Below are 15,762 nucleotides of genomic sequence, written 5' to 3' on the forward strand. Positions count from 1 at the left end.
CGGCTAAGCTACTGCATTAGCGCCCATTATAACATACACAAGCAACGTTCATAACATAGCTATTAAACGTTGTACAATTGTACTTGTAGTCATCATGGTCATTAACATTATGAGTGAGACTGCACTGCAGTGTCGACTGCTACGACTCGACTGTACGCACGTAAACTAACCTGTAAATTAACCTACTACGTAGGTTGCAGTCAGTCCCCCTGAGCAGCTGAATCACTTCGTTCTGGTCTGCGATTTCACGGTCTCCCCCACTCAATTTGATCCACTCTTTGGCACACAAAATAGGTTTCGTCTATCTTAGGTTTGTCATAGCCGTGAAATTTTCAAACTTCATCGATGTTACATGCATAATAACGCATAATAAGTTTCGGCTGAGCAGACGACGTAGACGCGTCGACAGGCTCACAGGGGGCGGCCATTTTGACTCGTAAACAATAATTCTCGATTCGGATTGGATAACATACATCACATGATCGTTCGCGAATGAATATCGTACACGGCAAAGTGTACATATTCAGCTCCTCAGTGACAAAAAAGTTCACTGTTTCCCCCTAAATTACCAAAATACTGCAGGAGGGTTTGTGTCGAACTTTTTCCTGTAGCCTTTTTGGTTATTTGTTTACACGTAGCTGTGGAGAAATTTTAGTGCCGCAGTTGTCGGAACGAAACAAGCGAAAAAACCAGCTCACCCCATGGCCTAATATACACTGGCAGCTTATCACAGCCTGGCTAAGTCCTTGGCATGTAAAAGAAGTGTGTAAGGAAAACTGAGAAGATAATCCATGTCAGCATGTTGGACATACAATAGGTTCAATGTTTATTGTAAGGAAGCCAAGTATGTGTCCTGATAATTCCATTGTAGTATTAAAGAAGAAAGAAAGAAAAAAACAGAACAAGAAATTGTGTGTTCAGATGTAGTAAACAGACAGTAAATGCCGATGGGGAAACTTCAATATACTTGTTACATGACCAGATGATGCATGGAACCATCAGGTGACCAATCACCTGACCTCTCTAATCCTGATCTGATTATCGGCATCTAGTTCCAGCCTGGTCTGGGAAGGCTTCTGGCGATCTGATGGGAAGTTAGCATGAACTCCAGAAGAGAGATTGGCTGAGCGGGAAGACTGGCTCTTACTGTCACTGGTCAGACTCAGGGAGGGAGCTGTGGAGCATGGACATTGGTCAATGTAATGGTCAGTCATGTGTCATGGGCAACAAACTTTAGCAAGTTCCATGCTCGTGGCATTACGCAATGTGATGCCATGTCCACAACATGTGGGGGAGTCCCATTACAGCGAGGTCAGATGCAACAAAAAAATGCTTTAACAAGATAAATCACAGGATCATTACCAACATTTTTGTTTCTATTGCATTATAATTCCAGGGAACGAACAAAGGACAAAGATTTCTTTTTTTTTTAAAATAAGAATTTATATGGCTACGAGAAGGAAGAAGTTTGTCCTGAACAACACAGTGGGCAAAAAAATGTGTCATGTTAAAACCCTCAAACTACTGTTAAATAACCACTGTTACTTGTCTGTGATATGGTTTTACTTTCCTGTTGGATTCCTTGTTTACAAGGGAATCCAATTATGATATCTATAATTGTGATCCATATTATAATATCTATTCCTCTATGATAATGCTGGATATGGTATGAGCCACCTTCAATGAGGTAAGCCCTTAGGCACAAAATTCCTTCACATGTTAATCTTACAGCAATTGTTATTATCACAAGGTAATTTCAGATCCTCCTTTTTAATTGACTATTACAAGTCCAGTACTACAAGTTCACGACAGGAGTAGTGAACTTGGACCATCATGGGCTAATTTTGGGTTGGCTTTAAAATTGCAATAGATGGCTTGCTCCCAGGCATGCTACCTTTTAGACTTGAAGGATCCATGACACTGGTGGGGTCCTGGTCTGCTCCATTGATCAAGCCTGTCATTCGATGTCTCTTCAGCCAGTCATTCAGCTCCATCAGCTTGCTCTGGGTGGAGGAACCTTGGTTGGTTGCCATGGGAACACCACCTAGGCTAGATGAACCAGAATCTCTGAATGCTTGCAGCTGGTCTCTGGCAGAGGGTGGCAAAGGTCATGAACCAACACAGAATGGAGCATTAATCACTTGTCAACATCATGACATATGCATCAATTTAGAAAAAAAAAAAAAAAAAAAATGAAGTTTTCATGCAGTCTTATTTCTACCTAAAAATGTACATGATATCTTATCATAAATTCAAAGTCACCAGAGAACTAGTTGTTCAGGGATTTTATTTGGGTCTTCTTTTTTTTTTCTTTTTCTTTTTTGGTGGGTCCTACATGGAATCATACAGAACTGGGGTTGTGTTTGAAGATGAGTTCTTATGAATCAACACAGAAGATGCTGGAGATTCTCATTGTTGAGCCAACCATTTCATCCTACACTACATCATCACACCTGCACATTTTAAAGTGACAAGAATGAGCATTCCAAATAAACCACAAATTGAAAAGAATTGTATTAATTGAAATTTGTAAAGAATTCAAAAAGAATTGTAAGAAATGAATTTGTAATCCTACCTTGCAGAGACGTAACCACCAAAACTGGGCTGCTCCTGTCCCCCAGTAACTGGGAAGCCAGGGTTGACACTGGACCCCCTTGATCGCTGGTCTACACGGTAAAAAACAAACAAACAAGCAAACAAATGATAACAATGTTTTGAACACTGATCCATCTCTATAACTGGTATTCAGAACACTTGTATTTCAAGAAAACCATGAATGATTTAAAAAGGAAAACAAAATGTTCTCTTTTGACATGGTGAACACAGATATATTCAGACATGACTGGTATTCAACAGAACAGCTAAATATGATTTACTGTTTTCACTATTTCAAGTGTAAGTCTATCAAGGTTTCTGTTCTTACCTCCAAAGTATCTCCTCCATTTCCGACTCATGGCCTGCTCTGCAGACTCCGCCCCGTAGCCTGGATTGACCAGATCAAATGCACCTCCTCCTCCTGTCCACGGCCTAGAGGGTGTGTTGCCCTGCCTAGAGACTGCTGCATATTCATAAGGTGCTGGGTGGGGCCTGACATCTCCATAGTGAGCACTCCTCACATTGGGCACTGAGTATGTCTGAGGGGGAGGAGCTTGTGGGTAGGGGTGATTTGAATATTTGTGAGGAGGAGCTGAGTAAGGGATGTGAGATCTGTGTGTTGTCTCTTGTGGTGGCGCTTGATACGCGTGGCCATTTTGGATGTGTGATGGTGCTGGGGGTGACTGTGAATAGGGGCCTTGGAGGGGGGCTGTCAAACCAAAACAAGATAGATGGAGACACTGTTGGAGCATCTTTACACAAAATTCCATTTCTGTGCACAAATTTATCTCACTACATAAGAGTAGAGTGAATGTACCAAAAGATCACAAAATCAATGTCCACAATTGAAAATGTATAGGTTGTCCTCTTGCCATAAAAGAGGGTAAAATCTCCTAGATGAAATGATTCCCTGCGAGTTCTGGGGCCCGTTTCATAAAACTTATCATCAGTGACAAGTCGTCATAGATGTGACAAGCTACTGAAATCCTTGCATCTGATTGGCTGAGAGCAAATTTGTCATAGAAATGTGGCAGTTGTCACTGATGACAAGTTTTATGAAACGGGCCCGAGGTGTTCAAATGAGGAAAGAAGCTAGCTGAAAAGTTTTTTTAACCTTAGAAAATCATATCAATAGTCTCTGTAGAGTCTCCTCTATTCCATCACAATCATGAACACAAAAGAGTGAACTAAAGAACTTGTCACAACATCCTACACAAGGCTAACAGGCTCTCATGAACAGGCTCATGAACAGGCTCCTGTCGTTTGTAGCTGGGTACTTAATGACTCTGGGGGGTGTTTCATAAAGCTGTTCGTAAAGTTACCATTGACTTATGAGCAACTGGTGATCAGTTCTTGCGTGCTGAATTATGGAAATTATGATAAGTATAGCACATCAGAACTGATCACCAGTCACTCGTAAGTTGTTCGTAACTCTACGAACAGCTTTATGAAACAGGGCCCTGGTCACAGAAATAAATGACCAATCAAAAGTTTAAACTGTGGAAACTAGCTGAAAAAAAGATACTGTTTCAAATGATTTCATAAAAAGGGGGGGATGTTTTGAAGCATGGTTTGTAAAATACTGCTAGAAAAAAGAATACATCAATCATAGTAAGACCATGTACAGGATACCTGTGGCTGTAGGTAATACATCCCTCTGCTGCAAGACACCCAGGACGTTCTGAAGTTGAGCATTGATGTTATTCAGGGACTTGACCACATGGGCGGGGTCATCACTCTGCCCACGCCCAGGTCGTTCCCTTCTCTTGGAAAGCAACTTGTGTGCTTTTGGATCTGGATTGTGTTAGGCAAGAAGCACTGGCTTGAAGACCATGACTGCAAATAAACTGCACTGCATACTGCACATCACCATTTCCCAAATCAATAAAATACAAGTCAATATCTTGAATAGTACTCTACACAATATAATACAATAGAAAACTTCTATAACATTTGCATAAAGAGTAATTGTTCCTTTACAGCCTATGATTTTTTAGATATATCAAATTGAATTACAAGTCACACATATTTTTCTTTCCACCTCAGTTTCTATTGCCTGCACATGAAGTACTTTTTAACTAATGACACAATAGTCTTATCTTCTCCGATCAACTTGTGAATACTCTAACAGGTGGCTAATTTAGTCTCTTGACGATAATGTATATCCATAGCTTCAGATCTACATCAATCTCTAAAACATTTGATATACAAAAAAAGAAGAAAAACACGCCTTTGGTTCAATCAGCACAGGATGAGACAAAGGGAGACTGAAACCACTATCTCAGGATTCTACTATTGTGGTATTACATGTATCATGTGAAAAATGTCACAAGAGAAGTCATAAAGTATGAACTGTTGTAATGAAGACAGACAGAGGAATTGAATCAGACAAGCCACCTGGTTTGATGAGGTCCTCCCCACTGGCACTGCTACTCCTTCCATCACTGCTTCCAGATGATTCATCGAGGAAAATCCCTGCAGTGTGAGTAGACTCTGGGTGGGGGTCTATCTCACTGTCCCCAAACGTGCTCTATTCCACAGACAAAGGCAAACACAGAAAGAGATGGACCTCTAAACAGCCATGCTGACGTTTCCCCACTTGACATTCCTCAGATGTAATCATATCAAATCTCATAAAAAGTTACAGTCTTTTACAATGCAGGATATTTAAATTTGAATAGGGTGGGGGTAGGGAAAGTGACTGTCTTAAGAACTGAAGTCTGGAGAGTTTTCAAATGTCCATTCATTTTACATTTCTTTTACAACATCAACCATGATCATTCAATTTGTTCTTACTACCTAAGAGTTGCCCCCCCCCCCCCCCCTGCCTTCTTCACTATCATGCTTTGACTCAGAGAATGAGAGGCCTTTTCTCCTCTCTAAATTAGAGATTGGCTTGTTTTGATTCCTTATACAATACAGGTGACTCTTGTAGTAACGAAGTCTTTGAGACCAGGAGTGTTCTGTCGCTATGTCGAAAATCTGTTACAGCCGAACATATTAGTTTTAAAAGATATATAGATGATAATTTTGAGACCTGAATTTCATTTCGTTGTCACAAGAATATTGTTTTAACCATATTCCTTATAATGGAGGCGCACGGTACAATTGCATGTTGTTATGATTAACACCATTGATATGAAATTGACAAGGAATTAATAGGGGAAAACTTCAATACAGGTGGAAACACTAAGAAATTATTAATGTATATGCACAATCACCTGTCCACACAACATGACATTGATGCTGGAATTATGTTAATATTGCAACGTGGCTACATTAATTATACTATAAGAGAATACATCAATGACTGGACATGCTGTCAATTCGACAGCCAATATGAAGTGAACGATGACCCTCACTGACCACATCTCCTACCTTGTCATTAAGTGACTCCTCTAAGCGTTTGAGTTTATACTCCTTCTCCCTCACCAGGCGACGCCCTGTGGTAAAGTTCACCATTGCTTTATCCAGCTCCAGAGCCTCCTGTGTGATACAAACATACAAACAGTGGTCACATTATCCATTATCTCTCACAATCTAAAAACAGCTGATCATTTGACAAGTGAACCTCAAAGAAAAGAAAATACATAATCCACTCATTTCATTGATGTACTAATGATAGGGTCCATGAAGCAATATTTTTTTCTGCAGACATTGCATGACTTGGCTCACTCTCCACTGCTATCACACGGCCTCCTGGAGATATGAATTCATTGAAACAAATAACATTTGCTGGTATATACTATTTGAACAGGACACTCCGAAATCATGAGCCAGTATAGACAAACAGCTAGGCTAGCATACCTGAGTGGTAAAGGATAATACCCTCCCATCTCTGCATAATACTCACTGACTGCACTGTCATTCCTTACCCGTTCTAACCCAAGTCTGACATCCTCATAAAGCATTGATGTTCCCCCACTGACTGGGTCTGGTTCCTCATCATAAGACTGCCTCAGGTCCCGCCTCCATTCTACCTTGGCATCTTCCAGAGCCACTTGCTGCTGGTGGAGCTGCCTCTTTTGTCTCTTGAGGAACTCCTTGGCCCGTCGGATGGCACCATTCTCCTCTGCTAGGCGCAGACGCAGATCACTGGTTTAGATTGAGGGAAGACAGGGGTCAGTCTGCTGCCAAATCTACTGTGCTGTATCAGCCTCAGGGGCCATATTCCACTTCTTGTAGGTTTCATTTTTGTAAAGCCCTTTGAAATTGAGACCCTAAGTTTCTACACAGTTTGATTTCAGGACAGAGGATGTTTTACTCACTTTGAAGGTAAACTTAGATACACTCCAATAGCTCTGATACTGTAGCAACCTTCTGTTGTAACTTAACCCTAAAAAGACTGGGCTATTTTGGTAGCTCGAAAGACTTGGGGGGGGGGGGCCTAAAGGGCCCCCCCCCTTAAGATCTCGGCCGTGGATCGCGCGATCGCCGCGGAAATTTGCACAATGGTAGTGTGCGATGTAATCTACAAGATCGTATATTCAAATTTTCCAAAATAGTCTTCTTTTATTTTATATTGATTAATTATGCTAATTTATGCGAGAAATCAGACTTTTTTATCTAAATCAGTAAATAAAGCTCCAAAAGTGCTCATTTTTGGTCTAGATATTCTATGTAGCATTCTTAGCAAATGTACTTGAAAAAAAATTCGGTATCAAAATCAATTTCTTATTTATTTTATTGTTTTATGAATTTCTTATATATTTCTTTGTTTTTTTCGACCTTTTGTTTCTGTTGTTTTTTTCAGCAAAATTTGTGGCAGACCCTTTTTGAAGCATAATACTACTAAAACAAATTGATTTTAGCCATTGAGAGTAAAATAAGCATATTTATATGAACCATGTGATAAAACTCAATTTGTATTGACTTTGTACACAAAATCACATTTTTGAGCCATTTTCGGTCTCACGTGCATGTACAAAAAGTTATGTAACTTCAGAACCGTACCCCCGGGCGTCACAAATTTGGTGTCAAAATGTGCGGGAAACTCGAAAGAAGAAAGTCATAGAGCATCGCGGCGAGAGCATTGCGTGTTGCTGAGTAATTGCGCGAAATGTCGAGGGGGGGGGCCCAGTCTTTTTAGGGGTCATCAACAAGAAAACAGCATCCTATCCTGTGTTGAATATTTTAAATAGTTCCCCCACCCCCATCCCCTACTTTTCCTTTTCTAACAGCACTCTGGTTTTCACAACATTGTTAACTTTGCATTCAAACATGGGCACTTAATTGTGTTGAAATAAACCAGTCATTCAGCATACCATTCATTCATTATATTCTCAACAGGTTTTGAGGGATAACAGGTTTTTGAAAACTTTCAGTAAAAAGAAAGTCCATCCACTAACACTATTCAGGCATGAATCATATATTGCTCAATAATGGCCTGGCAATAACGGAGGATTTATTCATCTTGACTCTATTTACATGTCAAAGAGAAGCAACCAACAATGCACAAAGACACAAGCAGGCACAATGACACGCAAGAGCAATATGTATGTATGAATACAAAACAAAACTATAGAGAGAGATAGGTATCACAACTTACTTGTGATAAGTCTGCTGGCGTGCAGCTGTCTCATCAAATTCTGATGTGTCAGATTCTGGAAAGGCATCAGGCCATGCACGCCTCCCTGTGTGCCTTGATGGAGGACGTTCATAAATCAGCTACAGATAGGAGAAGACATATTAGAAGGACTTGGTATAAGTGTCATGTGTTTGCTGCAGCTGACCACATTCAAAGATACTATAGTGGTGACAGCACATTGCTTGTACAGTGCACTCCTGTTATAACAAACATGGTTATAACAAAGTTCCAGTTACAAAGAAATAAAAATCAAGGTTGCAAAATCATTGCTTCTACTTTTTTTATTGTTCATTTGTTAAGTTATAGCAAAATATTGGCATAACAAAAGAAAACTGCCTGTCCCGAGGACTTTGATATAACAGGAGTCCACTGTATGCTCCTGTCATTGATATGAACATCAGTTTTCTCTTTATTAACTTCTTAGTTGTGTGTCGTCGTAAATAGATAATGAAATCTATGAGTGAAAAGATCAAAAGTACAGTGACAATTTCTGGTAGAGTACGTGAAAGGAGTGCGGAAATGTCTCGGAGACAGGGATATATAGAAACTCCTGCAATACTAAAACTTAAGGATATTTCAGTCTAAAATAAATTTTTCAAAAATTGTAAACTATTTCCTTTTTATACGGCAGCAGTAGAGTGCAATAGACAAGAGTAAGCAACACGAGGTGCATAAAAAAAAAACAGCAAGCTGCTTGTCGAGGGAACAGATTACAATGTGGCATTCACATGGCAATTTCCATTTTTCACATTTACCTTTATTTGTGACCAAAGTTGAAACTGGTGAGTGTGTGTAAACATACAAAAACTTAAACTCTGTGGTTTGACACAAGGTCACCAAGGTTTGTTGTTTCATAGCATAGCTTCTAGCACCACTGCTATAGAATTAGAAACATGTGGCAAGATTTCATGTGGTCAGACGATAGCATGCATACACACCTTGTCCCTGTCAATGTCGTACGAGGCTCGGTTGTACCCTGCATGCCTCTGAGCTCCACTCTTACTCCTTCCTCTCCTAACCTTGTTACTACCAAGGTCATGGTAATCTTCCTCATCTTCATCAGTTTCTGACAGGTCAAGAAGTGATGGACATAGAACATTTCAGGTGTTAGTCTTTATCTGCAGAGTTTGTGGAAGGGAAGGATGGACTTTAAAGGATTTTGGAAAAAAAAAGCTTGGTTGCCTTGAAAAAGACTACCTATCAACACAGCTGGCAACATCCTGTTCCAGGACACAATACTCAGCAGAAGAGAAAAATAATTTAAAGAGGTGATATTCTGTACAATAAAGAGATACCTTTTTATCTGGCAAAGCAAGCAGGTCTTCGATCAGACGTTTGACACAATGCTCTTTTGCAATAATTTGCAGACAAGAGTGGAAGTTTGCAAAACTTCAGAGGGCTGGCCTTTATGGAGAGGAAGTCATAGTAATTTTGTCAGATATATAGTTTGTCATTTCAAGACATTCTTCTTTCTCAGTAAAATAATGAGTAATCTTTGTGGGGGTTTTTTTCTTTGCCGAACAATATGTGTACAATGTATTGTCGCACACACGCACTGCTAAAATGTATCATAAATATATTGGAAAATTGAGCAAAGAAAATGGGATTCGGGTTTATGTCAGGTTTAACCCTAATCCCACCGGGTTTTTTTTAGTTCCGATTGGAATCCCAGTTTCTTTGCTCAATTTTCCAATAATAAATTATATTCATTTCTGGTCAGTTTTCTTCTATTTACATTTGTTATAAATACATTGTATATTGGTATACATGTACAGCATAAATGAATTCTCTGTTTTCCTGATCAAGGCAACATCTGCTGAAGTCACATCAATCTGCCATCAGCTTAGTGGCCTTTGCTTGCAGATATAAGAAGTTGATGGAGATCACTAGCACTACATGTACATGTATATCTACATAATATAGTATCAATATCAGAGTAACAATAATTCAAGCTTCAAAATAAACTTGAGTCTGGTAACATGAACAAATATCATCACTGCTGATGATAGAAACACTTATGCATGCATTCATTCTCTTTCTTTGGTTCTCATTTTTGTTTGCACTTTTCAATACTTCAAAAAATTATGAAAATGGAACTAGTGTACAGTAGGACCTGATTTCATGATAATTCAGTTTTAAGTAGCCTAATATGACTGGAAAAAAGCAAGATTACAGCAATGTGAATTGACTGAATCAGATTCCAGCTTCATAGTGCTCAGTTATAAACTCTTTGTGTGCCATATTCACACGCCCAACTCAGTCAATGGCTTACCAACTTTTCATATTTTGTTCAAATGCACATCCATCCACAAACTGAGTAATAAATTGCAATATACCATTGCCACACTACATTGTAAGCATCATAGCCCTGAAATTCACATCATAGTGTAGCTTCCAGTTTTCTCTGCAACTTGCCATACTGCATTTCCAGCATAAACACTTCTATATACGACTTTGAAAGACAGATTGTTTCCAAAAGCACTGTGTTGCAGTCTCAGAATAATGTGGCACATAGTGGGTTTACATTGTGGCACATAGAGAATAATAATGTGAGGCAGTAAATCTAAAGACAAAGCACATTCCCATCAGCCAGCTCATAATTGTCTGATGAAATTAAACATATTTTCAATGCTCAAATTTTTCAATATTTTATTTGAACAGTTGCAACAGCAGACTCAGACTTTATGAAAAGCTGTAGACCTATCCTCAACAAAGCAGTTCATTATTGCCATATTTGCCTGGAGGCAGAGGCCATTAGACAGAATGTATTTGTTATCACATTGCTATGGCAATACCACACAGCAGCTATTACTTTAGTATGTCAGGTTTATAAATCATAAAAGAGTACTGTATGTGTCAGTCACAAGCACTTTTTTCACCTCCTTTTGAAGTGGAGGAGCATATACAGAGTATGAGATTTGTTACATCAGTTGGTAATACTTGACCTTACCTCTTGGAAGTGGAGCATCCCACTGCCCTGGTGTTCTTGGCAAGTCTCTGGGATGTACCATTGGTCTGACATTCTTTGTAGGGGAGGGTGTCATTGGATCAAGTTCGTTGAGTTCCATCACATCCACACCTGGTGTGTCCAAGACATCTCGTTGCCGCCTCCGCCTCGAGTCGCGAGGAGTCACATGGTTGTCAGGGTAACCATTTGGAAGGTTAGTTTCCTCACTGGTAGGAATTTGTCTGTGCATTTTAGAATAGAGAGAAGAGAAACCACAATATGTGGCAATAAGTGACATGAGATTGCGATACAGTTGTTACTGTAAGACACAATATTTTTGCGGCATGAAATTTTCCCGAATTGAAGCCAACGGCCTTTTTCGAGGCATGAAATTTTTGCGAGTTGCCTCTAACATTCAAAGCGTTTAGTCTGGACAAGAACTCATATGTGCATTTTAATTTCGCGAATCTTGGCTTTCACGAATTTCGCAAAATTAAAATGCAAGCGAACATTCCTCGTTTTACAGTAATCTTTTATCTTTGACATAGTTGACCTTTCATCTTTTGCTCCAGTAATATCTGGGGTGTTCGCAATGCCAGTACTGAATGTACCAGTAATCCGAGCCTCAAAACTAAAGTTCACCTTCAAAATCTACCACTGATGATACAAACTTACGTATCTACTATAATGAATTAGTCCAACTGACCTGACGTCAATTTCTAGAAACAACTCACAAAGCATTATCAAATCACATTTATTCTGGTGTCTGATGGTGAAATCAATCAGGGATGGCCTTGTTTCTGCACTTTGTATTTCAGCTGATAATTGCCAAACTGTAATGGTGCTTCTTCTTCTACTTCCATATGAGTACAAGATCTCGTTCGTAATCTTAAGATACATCCAGAAGCTGGGTGAGGCAGTTGACAAGGGCACACTTTGGATCAGAGAGGTCAGTCATGCCATTAGGGCATGAAGTGTTGGGCAGGTAAAGATGACAAAATGGCGCTATAGAACCACATCTCACAATGTAAAGACTCCTGATTGCTCCCTTATACCCCTTTCCTACAATGTACCTGGAAAGCTCATGTAAGCTCCTCACTCTGCCCTCCATCTCATCCTTCTCCTTCTCTAGATCCTGGAGTCTCCGACGTTCTCTTTTGATGGCTTCCACCAGCTCCTGCCTCTCCTTCTCCATTCCCTCCATCAGGGAGACATCTCCACTCTTAGCCTTCAGCTCCAGCACCTCCTATCAGGTCACCATTAACCAGAAATTCCAATAAGATATCATGCTTTTTACAGATTTTTGTCAGTTGTCTCTCTTTGTAGCACATCTTCATCTCTCTGCTTTAATATTGAAAATCTCTTGCTTTCAAGATATTTTGTTGCTTTGAATAAAAACAGAAAAATTAGAGATGTGATTTACTGTAAAAGTGGTTTCTTTTGCGTACAGAAACTTTCGTGGTTTCCATCGGTGCGGACTTTTTCGCGTGTGTTTAAATTCGCGGTCGGTAATGATAGCGTTGTACAAGCGACAAGTTCAAAACATTTTTGCGTGATGTTAAATTTGCGGTTCAAACTCTAAGCGCGAAAAGTGTGAAAATAAAACCACCGCGGAAGAAACCACTTTTACAGTAGAACAAATTCAAGGAAACACACACACAATGAATGATAGAAGTTTAGAGAGAAAAATAAATTGGCGACTCTGTGTGATGTAGGAGTTGAGCAGCTCTCCATTTGTTTTTTTAAACAAAATTTGACTACCCTTAATTTTTTTTTTTCAAATATATGGGCACAGACAGAACTTATCTGCTGAGGAGGACATGCAAAGAATGTGACATTCTTTTACATACCAAGAACAGGAAAATTTCTCTTGGGTGAAAAATGATAATTGGTGGATTCTTTTTTTTTTTTTTTTTTTTGTCCAAACTACATTGAGAGCTGCTCAACATGTATGTCACAGAGAGTTGCCAACTTGACTTATTCTACACATTTACAGTTCATAGCTTTATTGTGTCTGATATTTTGTCAAAATTCTTACTGGCCTACTTCTCAGATTTTCTGTTTTTATTCAAAGCAACATTATGTCAGAGTGGAATTTCCCTTTAAAGCAGACTAATAACGGTACGATCAGAGTTGTTTGATATTCGATATTGACCACATTTTCCTGTAGATGCAGAAAGGCAAAATTCCCATATACAGTCAAACTCGGATACCTCGAAGTCGTCGGGACTGAAGAAATTGGTTCGAGGTACGCGTATGTCGAATTTTCTTCGACTTATCCGATTTTTGTCGATGTTCAACATGGTATCTGTTACAGTGCCTACCGATTGTTTGTATGCTTGTCAATTGGATTTGAATCGACTTTAATATGAATGAATTGAATGAAAATCGATGTTCTTCTTTCATCAGTGTTTTCTGGTGAACAATTAAATGACTTATCACCATAAAAACAAAAAGAAAATACCGGTACGTAATCGAGTGCAAGACAGGGTTGCAGAACATGCGTGCTGAATGTACATTGTCGCGTTGGCGTAGGTACCCCCTCAATCACTATTCGTTTTTCCTCCTTTTCTCTCTCTAAGTCATCATCTCTTACACAATATCCAACACAAGAATCAGTCTTAGCTTTGCAAACTATTAAAATTTCGCACAACTATGGGTGTACATGTAGCTCATCAAGACTGTTTAGAGCTACAGGGAGCGACGGCAATGTCGCACCGCTACGCACCGGTCTTCCATGTGTCTACCAGCAGCACTCACAGTCAGCAGACGATACCGTTAATCATTTCCAAATGTAAAAGCAACAACCAGTTTAATATTTATTTTATTATCATACGGAGCAGAATATTACTGTTATTCATTTCTAAATTTCCAAGCAAACATCCGACATTCGTTTTACTACCATACGGAGCCCAATATTACTGCTGTCCACTTCCAAAAGTGAAATGAATTATCTGACAATAATTTTATCATCGAATGGAGCTGAATGTTACTGTTATTAATTTCGAAATGTATAATAGCAAATATCCGACATTTATTTTAGCATCGTATGGAGCAGAATGTTACTGCTATTCACTTCCAAATGTAAAAGTAATCATGACTGTGATATTTATTTTGGAATCTTCCGGAGCCGAATGTTCTTGCTATTTACTTTCGAAAGTAAAAGCAAACGTCCGACATTTATTTGATCATCGTACGGAGTTGAATGTTATTGTTATTCATTTCCGAACATAAAAGGGATCATTCGACATTCATTTTAGCCTATTCCGGAGCTCAATGTTATCGCAATGTACTTTCGAACGTAAAAGCAAACATCCGGCATTCATATTATCACCGTACGGAGTTGAATATTATTATTTATTTCCGAACGTCAAAGCAAACATTCGACTTGAAATTTATTTTAGCATCTTCCGGAGCCGAATGTTATTGCTATTTACTTTCGAATATAAAAGCAAACATCATACGGAGTTGAATACTATTGTTATTCATTTCCGAACGTCTAAGGGATCGTTCGACATTTATTTTAGTATCTTTCGGAGCCGAATGTTATCCTTGTTTATTTCCAAACGCAAAATCAAATATCTGACATTAATTTAAGCACCGTACAGAGCTGAATCTTACCGTTATTCATTTCCAAAAGTATAAGCAAACATCCGACATTTATTTTAGTATCGTATGGAGTCAAATATTACTGTTATTCATTTCCAAAATCAAAAGCAATCATCCGACATTCATTGTAGCAACTTTCGGGGCCGATTGTTACTGCTGTTCATCTCCAAAAGTAAAGGCAAACATCCGACTTTTTTTGGTGGCCCGACGTGCGTTTTGGTGGCCTCGGGCCACTGTAAGTGTCGAGCCCTGAATAAGTGCAGCACAGTACATTAAGGATGGGCTACTTGAGTAGTGAGTAATATCGCAAGATCAGATTCCGGCTATGGCTTCTGAGGACAGTGCTATTGCTGTAATCATAAACATTTACCGAAGAGGATTGTTCGCATTAAAAAAAAAAGCGAAACAATCTTAGGGGGCCTTGACGATTGTGCTAGAAAAGAAAAGAAAAAAAAAGTACCGAAAACTCAAAAAAGATTCAAGTCAAAACAGGGGTAAAATACATGATGATTTCTTTCTTTTTCTTTTTTTGTCTGAAAATCGTATTATTCCGTTACTTCGAAATTTATCAGAATAAACTGTTGTTAAATCATATCTATACTATTCTCTATTATACTAGGCCTATACTTCTAGATCATATACACACTATGCTTCATAATCGCATTGCTGGAAAAAAAAAATATTCAGAGCTTGCGTTCTCGGGGAGAATTAATGAAACAAACTTTGTGAAAGGAAAAAAGTAAAAAAAAAAACACTAGCGGGAGATTGATGTTTGGACAGTGGACCTTGATTAATGACAAAGATATAACTGTCAACATCTAAGCAGGTGCGCCACGACGGTTAAGAAATGTACGCGCACGGCATGACTACCACGATCGCAAATCAAAACAGAGTGGTCAAAGAAAGATGATGGGCAGAGCGTAGTGCTATTGTAAGCACTCCATTTGCACGGCTGCTATATGCATACCGTGTACGTGTGTAGGTACAGTAGGTGTTGGGGATTTTCCTTGTCAGCTGTGTACCG

The 15,762-nt window shown here is 39.1% G+C and overlaps 1 protein-coding gene across 1 annotated transcript in view; it reads right to left on the reverse strand.

Annotated features, from left to right (window-relative positions):
* Positions 1-797: 797 nt before the first annotated feature.
* Positions 798-15,762, reverse strand: part of LOC139730470 (uncharacterized) — a 38,431-nt gene continuing 23,466 nt past the window's right edge. The window contains exons 21-32 of the mRNA XM_071641311.1: positions 12,203-12,375; positions 11,133-11,371; positions 9,121-9,248; positions 8,144-8,262; positions 6,471-6,690; positions 5,974-6,081; positions 4,993-5,125; positions 4,228-4,389; positions 2,924-3,304; positions 2,576-2,666; positions 1,920-2,088; positions 798-1,142 (exon numbers count right to left, since the gene is read on the reverse strand). Coding sequence (XP_071497412.1) covers positions 1,011-1,142; positions 1,920-2,088; positions 2,576-2,666; positions 2,924-3,304; positions 4,228-4,389; positions 4,993-5,125; positions 5,974-6,081; positions 6,471-6,690; positions 8,144-8,262; positions 9,121-9,248; positions 11,133-11,371; positions 12,203-12,375 — 2,055 coding nt within the window. The 3' untranslated portion in view covers positions 798-1,010. The remainder of the gene's footprint in view (positions 1,143-1,919; positions 2,089-2,575; positions 2,667-2,923; positions 3,305-4,227; positions 4,390-4,992; positions 5,126-5,973; positions 6,082-6,470; positions 6,691-8,143; positions 8,263-9,120; positions 9,249-11,132; positions 11,372-12,202; positions 12,376-15,762) is intronic.

The sequence above is a fragment of the Diadema antillarum genome, unplaced genomic scaffold, assembly GCF_040938485.1.
Source record: "Diadema antillarum isolate AM-2024a unplaced genomic scaffold, OU_Dant_1.0 seq00000315_RagTag, whole genome shotgun sequence".
Classification (NCBI taxonomy): Eukaryota; Metazoa; Echinodermata; class Echinoidea; order Diadematoida; family Diadematidae; genus Diadema; species Diadema antillarum.